Source organism: Diceros bicornis, chromosome 14 (assembly GCF_020826845.1).
Source record: "Diceros bicornis minor isolate mBicDic1 chromosome 14, mDicBic1.mat.cur, whole genome shotgun sequence".
In the NCBI taxonomy this organism is placed as follows: domain Eukaryota; kingdom Metazoa; phylum Chordata; class Mammalia; order Perissodactyla; family Rhinocerotidae; genus Diceros; species Diceros bicornis.
The window spans coordinates 55,784,331-55,798,300 of NC_080753.1; the positions used below are offsets into that span (position 1 = coordinate 55,784,331).

The following is a 13,970-nucleotide window of genomic DNA, read 5'->3' on the forward strand; positions in this document are numbered from 1 at the left end:
GGATGTTGAACTATCCCTGCATCCCTGGAATAAATCCCACCTGATCATGGTGTATGATCTTTTTAATGTATTGTTGTATTTGATTTGCTAGTATTTTGTTTAGGATTTTTGCATAAATGTTTCATCAGTGATATTGGCCTGTAATTTTCTTTTTTTGTGTTCTCATTGTCTGGTTTTGGTATCAGGGTAATGTTGGCCTCATAGAATGAGTTAGGAAGCTTCCCCTCCTCTTCAGTTTTTTGGAAGAATTTGAGAAGGATAGGTATTAAATCTTCTTTGAATGTTTGGTAGAATTCACCAGGGAAGCCATCTGGTCCTGGACTTTTATCTTTGGGGAGGTTTTTGATTACTGTTTCAATCTCCTTACTGGTGATTGGTCAATTCAGATTCTCTATTTCTTGATTCAGTTTTGGAAGGTTGTATGATTCTAAGAATTTATCCATTTCTTCTAGATTATGCAATTTGTTGGTGTATGGCTTTTTGTAGTAGTCTCTTATAATCTTTTGTATTTCTGAGGTGTCCATTGTAATTTCTCCTCTTTCATTTCTGATTTTATTTATTTGAGCCTTCTCTCTGTTTCTCTTGGTGAGTCTGGCTAAAGGTTTGTCAATTTTGTTTATTGTTTCAAAGAACCAGCTCTTAGTTTCACTGCTTTTTCTATTTATTTTTTAGTCTCTACTTCATTTATTTCTGCTCTAATTTTTATTATTTCCTTCCTTCTACTGATTTGGGGCTTTATTTGTTCTTCTTTTTCCAGTTCCTTAGATTATATTATTTAATTTAATAGATTAGATTGTTAGATTGTTTGAGATTTTTCTTATTTGTTGAGGTAGGCCTGTATTGCTATAAACTTCCCTCTTAGACCCACTTTTGCTGTATCCCATAAATTTTGGCATGTCATATTTTCATTTTCATTTGTCTCCAGGTATTTTTTGATTTCTCCTTTGATTTCTTTGTTGACCCAATCGTTGTTCAGTAGTGTTTTGTTTAATCTCCACATATTTATGGCTTTTCCATTTTCTTCCTGTAGTTGATTTCTAGTTCGGTACCATTGTGGTCAGAAAAGATGCTTGGTATTATTTCAGTCTTCTTAAATTTATTGAGACTTGTTTTGTGGCCTACCATGTGATCTATCCTGGAGAAAATTCCATGTGCATTTGAAAAGTATGTGTATTCTGTGGTTTTTGGATGGAATGTTCTGTATATATCTACTAAGTCCATCTGGTCTAATGTATTGTTTAAGGCCAGTGTTTCCTTACTGATCTTCTGTTTGGATGATCTATCCATTGATGTAAGTGGAGTGGTAAAGTCCCCTACTATTATTGCGTTACTGTCTATTTCTCCTTTTGTGTCTGTTAATATTTGCTTTATGTATTTGGGTTCTCCTATGTTGGGTGTGTAGATATTTACAAGTGTTATATCCTCTTGTTGGTTTATTCCGTTTATCATTATGTAGTGCCCTTCTTTGTCTCTTGTTACAGTTTTTGTTTTAAAGTCTATTTTGATTACCCTGATACCAAAACCAGACAAGGACAACACAAAAAAACAAAATTACAGGCCAATATCACTGATGAACATCGATGCGAAAATCCTCAACAAAATACTAGCAAATCGCATACAACAATACATTAAAAAGATTATACACCATGATCAAGTGGGATTTATTCCAGGTATGCAGGGATGGTTTAACATTTGCAAATCAATCAATGTAATACACCACATTAATAAAATGAAGAACAAAAATCACATGATCATCTCAATAGATGCAGAGAAAGCATTTGACAAGATACAGCATCCATTTATGATAAAAACTCTGAAGAAAATGGGTATAGAAGGAAAGTACCTCAACATAATAAAGACCATATATGAGAAACCCACAGCTAATATCATCCTCAATGGTGAAAAACTGAAAGCTATCCCTCTAAGAACAGGAACCAGACAAGGATGCCCACTGTCACCACTCCTATTTAACATAGTATTGGAAGTCCTAGCCAGAGCAATCAGGCAAGAGAAAGAAATAAAAGGGATCCAAATTGGAAAGGCAGAAGTGAAACTGTCACTATTTGCAGATGACATGATTTTATATATAGAAAACCCTAAAGAATCCACCAGAAAACTTTTAGAAGTAATAAACGAATATGGTAAAGTTGCAGGATACAAAATCAACATACAAAAATCAGTTGCATTTCTGTACACTAACAACGAAGTAGCAGAAAGAGAAATTAAGAATACCATCCCATTTACAATTGCAACAAAAAGAATAAAATACCTAGGAATAAACTTAACCAAAGAGGTGAAAGATCTGTACACCGAAAACTATAAAACATTTCTGAAAGAAATTGAAGACGACACAAAGAAATGGAAAGATATTCTGTGCTCTTGGATTGGAAGAATTAACATAGTTAAGATGTCCATACTTCCTAAAGCCATCTATAGATTCAATGCAATCCCTATCAAAGTTCCAACAACATTTTTCACAGAAATAGAACAAAGAATCCTAAAATTTATATGGAACAACAAAAGACCCCGAATAGCTAAAGGAATCCTGAGAAAAAAGAACAAAGCTGGAGGTATCACACTCCCTGATTTCAAAATATACTACAAAGCTATAGTAACCAAAACAGCATGGTACTGGCACAAAAACAGACACACAGATCAATGGAATAGAATCGAAAGCCCAGAAATAAACCCACACATCTATGGACAGCTAATCTTTGACAAAGGAGCCAAGAACATACAATGGGGAAAAGAAAGTCTCTTCAACAAATGGTGTTGGGAAAACTGGATAGCCACATGCAAAAAAATGAAAGTAGACCCTTACCTTACACCATACACAAAAATTAACTCCAAATGGATTAAAGACTTGAATGTAAGACCTGAAACTATGAAACTTCTAGAAGAAAACATAGGCAGTACGCTCTTCCACATCAGTCTTAGCAACATCTTTTCAAACACCACATCTGACCGGGCAAGAGAAACAATAGAAAAAATAAACAAATGGGACTACATCAAACTAAAAAGCTTCTGCACAGCAAAGGAAACCATCAACAAAACGAAAAGACAACCTAACAATTGGGAGAAGATATTTGCAAACCATACATCTGATAAGGGCTTAATCTCCAAAATATATAAAGAACTCATGCATCTCAACAACAAAAAAACTACCAACCCAATTAAAAAATGGGCAAAAGACCTGAACAGACATTTCTCCAAAGAAGATATACAGATGGCCAACAGACACATGAAAAGATGTTCAAAATCACTCACTATCAGGGAAATGCAAATTAAAACTACAATGAGATATCACCTCACGCCCGTCAGAATGGCTATAATTAACAAGACAGGAAACAATATGTGTTGGAGAGGATGTGGAGAAAAGGGAACTCTCATACACTGCTGGTGGGAGTGCAAACTGGTGCAGCCACTATGGAAAACAGTATGGAGATTCCTCAAAAAATCAAGGATAGAACTACCATATGATCCAGCTATTCCACTGTTGGGTATTTATCCAAAGAACTTGAAAACACCAATTTGCAAAGGTACATGCACCCCTGTGTTCACTGCAGCATTATTCACAATAGCCAAGACTTGGAAGCAACCTAAGTGCCCATCAAGGGACGAATGGATAAAGAAGATGTGGTATATATACACAATGGAATACTACTCAGCCATAAGAAATGATGAAATCCAGGTGTTTGTGACAACATGGATGGACATTGAGGGTATAATGCAAAGTGAAATAAGTCAGAGGGAGAAGGTCAAATACCGTATGATTTCCTTCATTAAGTAATAGATAATAACAACAATAAACAAACACATAGGGACAGAGATTGGATTGGTGGTTACCAGAGGGGAAGGGGGGAGGGAGGAGGGTGAAAGGGATAATTTGGTACATGTGTGCGGTGATGGGTTGTAATTAGTATTTGGGTGGTGAACATGATGTAGTCCATGCAGAAATAGAAGTACAATGATGTACACCTGAAATTTTTACAATGTTATAAACCAATAAAAAAAATAAATAAAATAAAGTCTATTTTGTCTGATATAAGTATTTCTACCCCAGGTTTTTTTTGTTTCCATTTGCAAGGAGTATCTTTTTCCATCTCTTCACTTTCAGTTTGTGAGTGTCTTTAGAGCTGAAGTATCTATTATAGGCAGCATATATATAGGTCTTGTTTTTTTACCCATTCAGCCACCCTATGTCTTTTGACAGGAGCATTTAGTCCATTTACATTTAAAGTAATTATTGATAGGTATGTACTTATTGCCATTTTTAAAATTTTTTTCTGGATGTTTTTGTAGTTCTTCTCTGTTCTTTTCTTCTTCTCTTGCTCTCTTCCCTTGTGATTTGATGACTTTCTTTAGTGTTATGTTTGGATTCCTTTTTCTTTATTTTTTGTGTATCTATTACGGGTTTTTGGTTTGTGGTTACCATGAGGTTTTTATATAACAACCTAGGTATATAGCAGTCTATTTTAAGTTGATGTTTTCCTAAGTTTGAGTACATTCTAAAAACCCAACATTTTTATTCCCCCCGCACACATTTTATGTTTTTGATGTCATATTTTACCTCTTTTAATTTTGTGTATCCCTTACCTTCTTATTGTAGATATAGATGATTTTACTACTTTTGTCTTTTAACCTTCATGCTAGCTTTAAGTGGTTGATCCATTACCTTTACTATATATTTGCCTTCACCATTTTTTTCTTTCATAATTTTCTTATTTCTATTTGTGACCTTTTCTTTTCTGATTAAAGAAGTCCCTTTAACATTTCTTGTAAGGCTGGCTTATTGGTAATGAACTCTTAGTTTTGTTTTTTTGGGGTTTTTTTGCTGAGGAAGATTAGCCCTGAGCTAACATCTGTTGTCAGTCTTCCTCTTTTTTTGCTTGAGGAAGATTAGCCCTGAGCTAAGATTGTTGCCAATCTTCCTCTACTTTATATGTGAGTCACCACTACAGCGTGGCTGACGAGTGGTATAGGTCCTCTCCTGGATCCGAACCCGTGAACCTGAGTCACTGAAGTGGAATGCACTGAACTTAACCACTATGCCACAGGGCTGGCCCCATGAACTCTCGGTTTTTGCTTGTGTGCAAAACTTTTTATCTCACCTTCCATTTTGAATGATAACTTTGCCAGGTAGAGTATTCTTGGTTGTAGGTTTTTTCCTTTCAGCACTTTGAATATGTTGCACCACTCCCTTCTAGCCTGTAAGATTTCTGCTGAAAGTCAGCTGATAGTCTTATGGGAGTTCCCGTGTACATAACTTGTTGCTTTTCTCTTGCTACGTTTAAGAGCCTCTCTTTATTTTTAATTCTTGACATTTTAATTATAATGTGTCTTGGTAGGGTTTCTTTGGGTTCATCTTGTTTGGTACTCTGTGTGCCTCCTAGACCTGGATGTCTGTTTCCTTCCTCAGGTTAAGGAATTTTTTAGCGATTATTTCTTCAAATAAGTTCTCTGCCCTTTTCTCTCTCTGTTCCCTTTCTAAGACCGCTATAATGCAAATGTTAGATTGCTTGATGGAAGCCAGAGGTTCCTTAAACTATCTTCATTTTCCTTATTTCTGTTCAGCTTGGGGAAATCCTCTACTCTCATCCAGATTGCTGATCCATTCTTCTGCATCATCTAATCTGCTGTTGATTCCCTCTAGTGAGTTTTTCATGTCAGTTATTATGTTCTTCAGCTATGATTGGTTCTTTTTTATATTTTCTATCTTTGTTGAAGTTCTTACTGTGTTCATCCATTCTTCTCCCAAGTTTGGTCAGCATCCTTATGACCATTACTTTGAACTCTTTATCAGGTAGATTGCTTATCTCTGTTTTGTTTAGTTCTTTTTCTGAAGATTTGTCTGGTTCTTTAATTTGAAACACATTCCTTTGTCTCCTCATTTTGCCTAACTCGCTGTGTTTTTTCCTATGTATTAGCTAGATTGGCTACATCTCCCAATCTCGGAGAAGTAGTCTTACATAGGAGATATCCTGTGGCACCTAGCAGTGCGCTGCCTTCTGGTCACCAGAGCCAGATGCTCCAGGGGTGTCCCCTGTGTGGGCTGCATGTGTCTTTCTCTTGTGATGGGGCCAAGACTGCTGTGGGTATGCTTGTAGGTGGGCCTGGCCCCTGGGCCAGATGGCTGCTAGGCCCCGCAGCATGTGGCCACTGTGGGCGTGTTGGGGGGATGGGGCAGACACCCAGTACAGCTGGCTGCAAGGCCCAATGGCACACAACTGCTAGGGGTGGAGCCGGCTGTGAGGCCCTGCGGTATGCAACCGTTGCAGGTGTGCTGGTGGGCCAGGCAGACCCCTGGTTGTGAGGCCCAGTGGCATGCAGACTGTTTCGGGTGTGCTGGTGGGTGGGGCAGATGCCCAGTGTGGCTGGTTACGAGACCTGGCAGCACACAACTGCAGCTGGCATGTGGGTGGGTAGGGTAGGCCCTGTGCTGATAGGCTACAGTGAAGATTCCCAAATACTGACTGCTGGCACCAGTGTCAGCATGGCTGAAGGAGGGGGCTAAAATGGCTGCTGCCAGTGTCTGGGTCCTTGCGGGGAGTCCTGCCTCTGTAGGAGGCACTCCAAGCCTAGTAAGTGGGTCTCTTGGACTACGCACTTTTCTATCTGGTGTTTTTGCACTGGTTTCCTGGTTGAGTGAGTCTGTGCGTGGGCCCTTTAAGAGTGGTTTTCCTTTCCCTGTAGTTCTGTAGTTGTCCTGGGTGTGTTCCCTGTTGATTTTCAAAGCCAGGTGTTTTGGGGTCTCGTCTCTCCTGCCCTGTTTGTTCCCAACCGTGAAACACTGTGGCTAGGGTGTGGCTTTTTCCTCAGTGGAACGTACCTCCGCCTCTTCCACCCCTCTTGTGTTGTCCCTTGTTGAAGAGGCTCTTTTCATCCGGTTTTCAGATCTCCCCCAGGGGAAGTTAGTCCACAGGTAGTTGCAGATCTTCTGTGTCTGCGGAAGGAGACAAGCCCAGCATCCTCCTACACCGCCATCCTCCCGACTCCCCCTCCCACAGTCCCCATTCCCGACTATATGGTGAGCCGCAGCCCCTTCACCTCTGCGTGCCACGCTCTTGTAGAGGCTCAGAGTAGTCCCTACAGGAATTAATTTAGTTTATAAAGGTAACTTGAAGCTGCCTGAGAACTTCTAGAACATCTCCACAGATTACAATAGTGAATGAAAGCAGTAGGGCATATAGGGTTTTCATTTTTCATAATTCAGCCTTATAATTTCTATACTTGAAGAAATATTTTTTAAAACATGTTTTTTTCTTGTCTCCCATTTTGTGTGGTGGCTAAAAATCCATTCAAATAAAAATATAACCTCTATCTATGATGTATATAATGGAATTACTTTATTACGCTAAATTCACTTCCAGTATATTTATCTCTAATGGTGACCAACATTAGGAAGGAAGAGGGCAAGTAAAGAACAAAATTCAAGAAAGCTATTTCTAAAGTTTGGTTACTACTGAATTTTTATTTTATTTTATTTTTTTGTGAGGAGATCAGCCCTCTGCTAACATCTACCAATCCTCCTCTTTTTCTGCTGGGGAAGACTGGCCCTGGGCTAACATCCGTGCCCATCTTCCTCCACTTTATATGGGACACCGGCACAGCATGGCTTGCCAAGCAGTGCGTCAGTGCGCACCTGGGATCCAAACCAGGGAACCCCAGGCCGCCGCAGCAGAGCGCGTGCACTTAACCACTTGCGCCACGGGGCCGGCCCCACTACTGAATTTTTGCTGACTTAAATTACTTAACTTTGCGGACCTCTTGTTTAAAGCTGAGGTAATGATATAGAAGCTGTCAGATCAAATCATTTCACTAAATTGGCTACCCAAATTTGTGATTTCTTTCCCCACTCCACCTAAGTATAGTGTTTCATATTTATCTTTTAAGTTTTAGAAAGAGGAAATTTGGAAGGGACCCTTTTATAAAAACACAATTCAACTGATTCGAGAAATGTAAGAACTCACCCAGATTCTTTTACCTTTGTGTTAAAGCAGAATTTCAGATATGACATAGTCGTGAACCTGTACCACATAGCCTTGAGATTTACAGGAGGAAGGTGATTTCTTTTTAAGGAGGAGGGAAGAGAGATATCATGTCTTGCCCCAAGTAAACTAATAATAGAGTAAGGAAGCCAACAGTGTAATTTGTGTTCTCAAATCCTCAGTCCTTCTGCACTAAATTTTTCTTTTATCTTCAGGATGAAGAGAAAGTTCTATTCTTGGGATGAATGTATGAACTTGAGAGAAGTTAAGGTAAAATCCTAGAGATGAAAAGAACCCAAGAAGGCCTTAACTCTACCTCACGCCTGTCTCATTTCTGAGGACTGTGGCCAAGGAGATGATTCCATTCTCTGTGGGAAGCAGTAGAAAGATACTTATGTTTCTTATGTTTTTCCTTTATCTTCCTAAAGTAAAGTAATTTCTCATTTTTCATCAGAACATCAGTGGAGAATAGAAAATAATCATACCTTCATATTTGAAAGTATGCCCTCACTTTTAAAAGAGCATTTTAATTCATATTATCAAAGGAAAGACAACTTTTTAAATTACTACATACCATTTCTTTATATTTTATGCTGTATGACTTGGATAAATTTTTGGAGACTTTTGCATTGAATTGTACATAGTTGAGTCAGAAAAAAAGTTAGACCTATTTAATAGACTGAGGAAAAAAAAAGTGACATATTGAAATGTTTGGTAGCTATTGTTGACTGGTTTATTTTTGTACTTACATTCATTACTTAAAACAGTTACTGCTTATTTTAGATAGGTGTTCTAAGATGTTTTAGACATGTAAAATATATATATTAAAACTTCCTTAATGAATTCATAAGAATTGGAAAATTACGATAATTATCATACCTAGCATTGATGAGATTTTGCCAACTTCTATAACTTTTCTTTAAGAATTTTAAAGCTTATTTGCTGTGTTGCAGTCTCTGAAGAAACTTAATCATGCCAATGTGATTAAACTAAAAGAAGTTATCAGAGAAAATGACCATCTTTATTTTATATTTGAATATATGAAAGAAAACCTCTATCAATTAATGAAAGACAGGTATGTCTTTATTTTATGAAAACTGTAATTTTTTTCCCTGTTATCTCCTCCATAGTTCCTGGGATCCCTTCAAACTGTCACACTTTACAATATACAGATTTATCATTCCAAGGGGTGGATTTAAATGAGTTATCTTTATCAAAGGATAACATCTAACATTGAAGAAGAACCAGCTACGACATAGCCACTGTTTTTCTGTTGTAATCTCTTAAAAGTCAAGATAAATATTTCATATAAACATACATACTATCTATCATAGTAGATCTATCTATAGTTTAATACTCAGTAATAAAGGTGGCCTTGGCTAAAATTGAGAAAATTATCTTCGTTGTTCTCCCAAGCATCTCGTGAAAGTTAATGAAAGAATGGAGGAAGAAATAAAGTAGCTTTCAAGAAAGGATCTAATACACTCGTTCATTAGAATGCATAAGTGAATGATAAAACGTAATGTGTTACCAATCCCAAGGAAATTCTCATTTTAATTTTTAAACCTGTGAACAGAATCTCTAAAGAGAGAGAGCTTCAGTCATCTGCCATGAGCTTAGAGAAGATAATATTTCGGTGGTAACTGCTGGTCACATCTGGGAGATTAATGTCCATTCTGTCTGCTTTTAAAGCTAGAGTTGTTCAACAAAAGATCCTAAAATACTTTAGAAGTAAATTTCCCAGTGGAATGACGTTTATTTCTCTCTCTGAATTTCTTTCATACACACACACATACAAACTCAACGTCTAAGGATGGTGATTAATTTTTCTTTAATCCTATTTTTTCTTCTTTCAAAAAATACTTATTAAATGCCTGTTATGTTCCAGGCTGATATCATTATAACATTAATAACAATTAAAATAAAAGTAAAGAAAGTTTCTACCCCACAAAATAATGTTTATTTCTCTAGCATTCTTTCTAGCCCTTGTATACAGGCATGCATGCTTTTTACATAGCTGTAATTTTAGTGGTGATAAATTTTTTTATTTGATTAATTCACTTAAAAGCATTTTTTAATGCTGATACATAATATTCATAGTTACCATAGTTACTATATTCTGTTAAATGACTATACCAAGCTTCACTTATCTCTCTGAACTATTTAAAAGAAATAACTATCAGTGGGAGAATAGGTTAGTAATTATAGGCATAATGACATTTCAGTCAACCACAGACCGCATATATGATGGTGAATCCTATATTAGTACCATATACCTAGGTGTCTAGTAGGCTATACCATCTAGGTTTGTGTATGTCACTCTATGATGTTTGCACAATGATGAAACTGACTAACGATGCATTTCTCAGAACGTATGCCCGTTGTTAAGCAATGCATGACTGTAAACTTCTTTTCCATTTCCATTGAAGACCAATATACCTAAACCTTTGCTCTGATACTAACTGTACCTTCAGCATATAGCATTCTTTTTACAAATTTAAATTGTTGTCAAGCATAAAAATATTTTGTTTCTTTGAAAATTTATTTATAGTTTACAAAAGTGAGTTTTAAAAATATTTCAATAATATATGATCAATACTATTTTCAAATTTGATATAAGACCAGTGTTTATCTTCTCTTGTGTGTTTCTAGCCCGTTTGGTGGGACATTTTAGAACATTATATCAGCATATAATTAACAATATAATATTGAAAAATAGGCCATTTTTCGTATGTTGAAAACATCTTGAATAAACATGCTAAATTAATCCAATCAATCATGCTGAAATAAAGATGTTAGAAAATGTTGAAATTATGATTAAGTTTAAAAACTTAAAATGAATACTTCCAAAACATGGAATGGCTTCAGGGTCAAAGAATTAATGTATTGATCACATTAATTTGTGGCATGCTAGAGATTAATATTTTTCAGCCTTAATATAGCCCTTGTTAGGATCTTACTTTAGGCTTTATGTAAATACATATAAATCTGCACTATTCAGTACAGTAGCTACTAGTCACACTTGGCTGTTGAGTCTTGAAATGTGGCTAGTCTGGATTGAGCTATGCTGTAAATGTAAAATAAATTGCATATCAGATTTTGAAAACTTGGTACAAAAAAAGGTAAATTCACTAATAATATTTTATATTGATTACATTTTGAAATAATATTTGATATATATTGGGTTAAATAGAATAGATTGTTAAAAATTAATTTCACCTGTTTCATTTCCTTTTTTTAATGTGGTTACCAGAAAAATTTTAAATACATAAGTGGCTCTCATTTATGGCTCTTAGTATATTTCTATTGGACATATTTCTATATGCAGTGCCGAACTGAAGCAGTTTTGTCCCTAAGACTCTTAAAGCCTATATAATACAGATTTGCACACTTGGCTTATCTGATATTTATCAGTTTTCCAATTTACTTTGCTCCTCTTGGGACAGTTTAGAATTTAGCTATTGAATATTTGTGCAATACTTCAGTATTGGATTTGAGTTTTTACCAAACACCAAAAAATAAATTATAATTGTCACATTTTAAATGTATGACCTTTAACACTATGAAGCTATAAATCATACCTTTAGCCAGTCTCATGAGGCCACAGGCTCCAAGGGAGGAGGAACACCTAGCTTCTTGTTTGTTTTGGTTGGTTGGTTGGTTGGTTAACAGAATTATATGACTGTTTATTTGTTCATTTCTTTACAGAAACAAGTTGTTCCCTGAGTCAGTCATCAGAAATATTATGTATCAAATATTGCAAGGGCTGGCATTTATCCACAAACATGGTAGGTTTCTTTTATGTGTCATTTCTCTGCCTCTTTAGATTATCGTCAGGATCATGCACAGGAGTTGTATATAAACTTAAATAAAGTTATCTTGGATAAGTACAAGTTTGGAGTATGTGCCTATACACACTGACATTTTTATTTTAAAAATTTAGAATTTCTATAATTCTGTATAAAATAGAATTTCTATAATCTATAACTATCTTTGTAGCAGAATTTTTCTAACAATATCATCATCAGCCTTTAGTCTCAGTCATCATAAACCCATGCTGCAACCTCATTCCCCCTAATTTTACCATGGAAATGAAAAAAATAATAAGGCCGCTCTTTTGGAAAAGATTGGAATGCTCTGATCTACCATGACCAATTATTAACGTTTAAATAGTTTAAAGCACCCATGCTACGGTATTTTATAGTTTTCGTTAGTATTTACATTTAGTTCTTTCTATTTGAGTGAAATTAAAGCAAGTGCTTGTACTTATTTTTATGAATTTCTTATTTATGTAATCTTAATTTATATAGTTTTTTGCATATCAAACCAAAATAATTAGTTCAAAAAGTTAATATGATTATTATGAAAATGTTTAGCAAACATTCATTTAGAATCACTAGATGTTTAGATATTAAATCAGAAAAGTTTGTGCCATACCATTGCTGCATTCTGAACACAGTCAGTCAAAAATCACCATCATTAGTCTCCTTTTGTGTTTCATCCTATATTTTATATTTTCTTTTCTCTTTTCTCCTTTAACTGCTATAGGAAATAATTTATTTTCTAAAAATGCTATGCAGAATTCCATATAAGCATTGTCAGAACATTCCTGAATCCCCAGTTTTTTGTCTTATATACACTATCAAGGTCTTTGAAAGTATAAAACCCATGATAATATATTACAATCCATTGGTAAAAGTCATTTATTGGACTTTTACATGGAAATAAATGATACATGCTATTTTAATTGTTCATAATGGATTCCTGATCTTCAGCCCATCTGTAAACTCTGGTCAGCGTGGTGACTCTTGCTATTTGCCTGCGTTAGTTTATACTAATGAAGCAAGTGTGATGTGGAAAATTAAAAGCCTTGTGAATTCTTTGATTTTTGGAAACAGCTTTGTGTTTTACTAATACTCTTTAGGCTAGTAATAAAATTGGTTTAGATTCTTTGGATGTATGTCAACTATCAGCAACTTCAGAGCATAAGGGATTGAAGGAAGAAGTTAGTTTGGGATTTAAAAATTGTTGCTGAAAGTAAATAACGTATGAATAATCTGGAGTTGGCTTTATAATTGACTGCATAGTGATTTGGGAAACCAGACCCCGAGAACAATAGACATTTTTATAAAAGCTAAATTATTCTTCTATAGTTGATCTCAGATGTAACACTTTGAGAAAATAGGTATTTTTAAAATAGTAGCTGTCAAAAAAGGAGACTAGTATTTTAGTTAAAATGGACCAAGTTACCAATATATTTATATTAGTGAGAATGGGAAAACTTCCACTGTACAAATATGTAATTGGTTTAATTCTCTAAGATTTTATAGATTAAGTCACTTTACCATCACATATGTTCCCATTCTTGTCTTCATATTGTGAAAATGCAATGTATTTCTCTTGAAAGTTAGTGAAATGGATCTCAACAGCTATTTTGAGTAACAAATACCAGGAAACTGAGTACAGAACTGTTGTAGATGTCACAAGCATAGAGCCCACACTGGCTTTGAAGGGATTAAAAAAGTTTAGGCTTAGAAAGTCTTCGTAACCTAAAGTATGAAAACCCTCTCATGATGATCACCTACGACCCATGACCAGGCCTGTTCTTTGCAAGGTCATTGGAATACAAGCCATCTGTGCACAATTAGTGTGCTTTAGATCTCCCATAGAAATCTGCAAGGAAGCTTTTACGTGTTTCTTCCTGGGTTTTCTGCCTCATTTTCTTTGGGCTGCCCTTTAGCGTCTGTAACTAACCATTTGTTTTATATATTGAATTGGTAATATAAGCATTATAATTATTGGATTTTTCAATAAAGCAGCTGCCAGGGGAGAAGTGAGCTGTTAAGTAAAATAATTTTAAATGAAGGGATTAGTTAAAATGTGTCGAGTTCCATATTTGTTTAATGGACTTTTCAAACAAGTGATTATACTCAAGGAATCTCATGTTAAACCGCAACGTGACCAGCAACTAGAAGGATGTGC

General features: G+C 35.6%; 1 protein-coding gene across 3 annotated transcripts in view; it reads left to right on the forward strand.

Annotated features, from left to right (window-relative positions):
* The window catches only part of MAK (male germ cell associated kinase), a 60,771-nt gene that overhangs the window by 9,891 nt on the left and 36,910 nt on the right, over positions 1-13,970 (forward strand). For all 3 annotated transcript variants that reach the window (XM_058555268.1, XM_058555269.1, XM_058555270.1), the window contains exons 3-5: positions 8,204-8,258; positions 8,942-9,063; positions 11,697-11,776. In XM_058555268.1, coding sequence (XP_058411251.1) covers positions 8,204-8,258; positions 8,942-9,063; positions 11,697-11,776 — 257 coding nt within the window. The remainder of the gene's footprint in view (positions 1-8,203; positions 8,259-8,941; positions 9,064-11,696; positions 11,777-13,970) is intronic.